The sequence below is a fragment of the Dendrobium catenatum genome, unplaced genomic scaffold, assembly GCF_001605985.2.
Source record: "Dendrobium catenatum unplaced genomic scaffold, ASM160598v2 fragScaff_scaffold_334, whole genome shotgun sequence".
NCBI classification, from domain to species: domain Eukaryota; kingdom Viridiplantae; phylum Streptophyta; class Magnoliopsida; order Asparagales; family Orchidaceae; genus Dendrobium; species Dendrobium catenatum.
Window position 1 is genome coordinate 1,913,804 of NW_021318796.1, and position 3,128 is coordinate 1,916,931.

Below are 3,128 nucleotides of genomic sequence, written 5' to 3' on the forward strand. Positions count from 1 at the left end.
AAAAAAAAAACCCCCCTTCAAACCGAGGAGCCAAGTAAGAACTAAGAAGATGAGGGCTTAAAGGTGCAAAGGATAGGAAGTCGAAGGCTGTGGCTGCTGCTTCGAAAATGAAGACAAAGGTTGCGGCTACGACTGCGAAGTGCGAAGAATTTCTGGAAGATGAGAGCAAATTTGCATAACAGTTAACGTGGAGTCATAAACCCTCCACGTCCCCCTCCTCCGTCTCCAACGTTATCCTCCCAGGCTCTCCCCTGCTCAAAAAAATTTCAATATAAGCCCTAGAAGCCCTCTCCATCTCCAAACCGACCGAAGAAGCGAAAGCAAAAAAATCAGAAGAAGAGAAAATGGGGAAAGGGAGCAAAGAGATGACTGTAGTCCATGGTCTCGATCTTAACAGATACATTGGAAGATGGTATGAAATTGCTTCAATACCTTCGTTTTTCCAACCCAGAGACGGTGTGAACACCCGTGCTACCTATTCTCTCAATGCTGATGGAACCGTTCATGTTCTTAATGAGACATGGAGCCATGGAAAGAGGGATTCTATCGAGGGTTCTGCTTATAAGGCAAATCCTAACAACGATGAGGCTAAGTTTAAGGTGAAATTCTACGTCCCGCCCTTTTTCCCTATCATTCCTGTCACCGGCAACTATTGGGTTCTCTTCCTTGATCCGGATTATACTTATGCGCTTATTGGAGAGCCGGCTCGCAGTTATCTCTGGGTTAGTATTTTTGTACCTTTGATGTATATTGTTGATTGCGTTTTTTTTTTCTTTAAAAATCTTTTGATGCGATGAAGAACGATGAACAAAATCGTTGGGGGATTATTGATGAGGTAGATTCGATGGAAGGATTTAATTTCTCGTGTGCTTATCTCGAGATTGCTCGCAAGCATTTTGTCTATATTTATGTCGGGCATACATATGTGAGCCTTTGTAGAATCTTACGTGAAGAATATATATTGATTTGATATTGGGATTTGATGAAAAGTTAATCGATGAATTACTTAAATTTGCATCTGGAGATATTAAGACTCCAGTATGGATTCGGGGATCAGTGAGAAAGAGATTAGGATTCAAAAATTCCCTTCGATGATTAGGTTTAAATTGAATCCAACAAAGAACAACTTGTAGGCAGGGGAATACCAAACGAGTTGAAGATTTCATAAATCATTGGAGCGAGTTTAGTAGCATAAAATTGAGGATTGTGTAGGATCTGTTTCTTTTGGGCATCTTATGTCTTTGAGCAACTTGGTTTCATTTTCAATGAGTTGATAATTATTTCGATTCAATTTCATACGAAGATTTGATTAATTTAATGAGATGCATCCGCAAATAGGATGGTAATGGGTCAACGGAGATTCGTTTGTTTGAAACGACTGTTCACTGATAAATGCTTGGATTCTCCTTACCTAATTTTTCCCCATTCCTAGCAGTCAATTGAATAGCAACATCTTCCAATAAAAAAATATTAGCCTACCTAAACCCAAAACTGAGATTTCTTTACTAAAAATTTATTAAGGGTCTGTATGGAGAAAAAATATCACCTAGTGTGTGCAAGTGAGAGAACATATTCGTGTAAATGCGTGATTAAAATCCGGGCGAAAGCTACGTCCAGACTCCGCACGTAATAATATCTTATGGTATTTCTGGCTATTATGATTTTATATAACAGTCGCAATTTTATTTGGCTATTAATTTTTTGTTGCTTTTTATTAGTTTATTTAAATTTTTTTCGATCATAGTAGCAAAATTATTTTCTCTGCAACTAATTTTATACAAAATTATAATCATCTCAAATAGAACCTTAGTTGATTCTAATTTTGATTTGGGTTAACAGATCAAGAAGGGGGATCTTGCCTTTAAATGGCCTACACTCAGCTTTTACATGCACATATCTAACCACTAAACTTGCATATGCAATAACAACAACATCAAATTTTTATCCCACTGTGGGATCATCTACATGAATCTTTTTTGTCCATTGTGCCATGCTAAAAGTTAAAGTTTTTATTTAAATGTAATTTAATAACAATCTCAAATTTGGCTCTAATAAACTTGCATATGGCTCAATTTTTTTAGTGCAATAAAAATCTCACTTATTTTAAACACTTTAACTTTAATCTCAAAGTGATTTTCTTTCTGGCTTTTAGATGAAGGTTAAGATATATCGTAGTGATAGGATCTGTTTGGGACAACTTGCTCATTGATTTGCCTTTCCGACCGCAATTATATTTCCATTTAGCTTCTACTTTATGGTGGTAAACTATTTTTTATGTTGCTAATTTAGTAGTTAAAAAAACAAATTATTGTATTTTTCATAAAGAATATATTTATAATATTTATGACAGCTATCAAAAAAATTATTTTCCATACAAAAACTTCACATTTATAAGACACTTTATTCACATCCATCCTCAATAGACCCTAAAAAATATGAGAATTTTTTTTTTTTAATTTGAGAATTATATATCAGCAAATTGGCAAGTTTAGGTATTAGGTATATAAACATATATATACTTTTTGAATTTGGTCTTGAATAGTTTTATTTGTCATCGGTATTACAGATACTGAGCAGGACAACTCATATTGATGATGAATTATATAATCAGTTATTGGAGAAGGCAAAAGAAGAAGGCTATGATGTTAGTAAGTTACATAAAACACCTCAGGCAGATCCCCCTCCGGAGAGTGATGATGCAAGCCCAACGGACAAAAAGGGTATTTGGTGGATTAAGTCCTTATTTGGTAAATAAGAAATATGTAGGAAGTGCTATTTCCGTTTGTGTAATTTTATGTGCAACTTTAATTTCATAATTATATTCCAGCTTTATAAAATAAGATTGATGCTTTTGACGATTGAGAACCTTTGCAATTAGTATAGATATATGTGAAATCAAGTTAGCATATTTCAGTAATTGAATTTAGTAATATAAAGAGTAGCAATCTTAGGGTCTGTTTGAGCAGTGTTTATTACGTGCGGAGTCCGGGCTTATAAAAACAGTTTGATTTTCTCTCTCTTATATAAAATAGATGAAACCATTTAATATTTTCTCATGTTTGGGAGGGTTGCAACGTTGTAAAGTTGAGAAAATATATTTTTCTTAAGTTATTGTAGAAAGTAGTTTA

At 34.3% G+C, this 3,128-nt stretch overlaps 1 protein-coding gene across 1 annotated transcript; it reads left to right on the forward strand.

The window, feature by feature from the left end:
* Nucleotides 1-219: 219 nt before the first annotated feature.
* LOC110101441 (temperature-induced lipocalin-1) lies at nt 220-2,865 on the forward strand. Its single transcript, XM_020829351.2, has 2 exons — nt 220-722; nt 2,567-2,865. The coding sequence occupies exons 1-2, from the start codon at nt 345-347 to the stop codon at nt 2,753-2,755; spliced, it is 567 nt and encodes a 188-aa protein (XP_020685010.1). The 5' UTR covers nt 220-344; the 3' UTR covers nt 2,756-2,865.
* The last annotated feature ends 263 nt before the right edge of the window (nt 2,866-3,128 follow it).

Bases quoted from the DNA above. Each gene is read 5' to 3' on its own strand.
- LOC110101441 (XM_020829351.2), top strand. From the start codon at position 345: ATGGGGAAAGGGAGCAAAGAGATGACTGTAGTCCATGGTCTCGATCTT. The intron at 723-2,566 runs GTTAGTATTTTT...TCGGTATTACAG, and splicing joins CGGCTCGCAGTTATCTCTGG to ATACTGAGCAGGACAACTCA.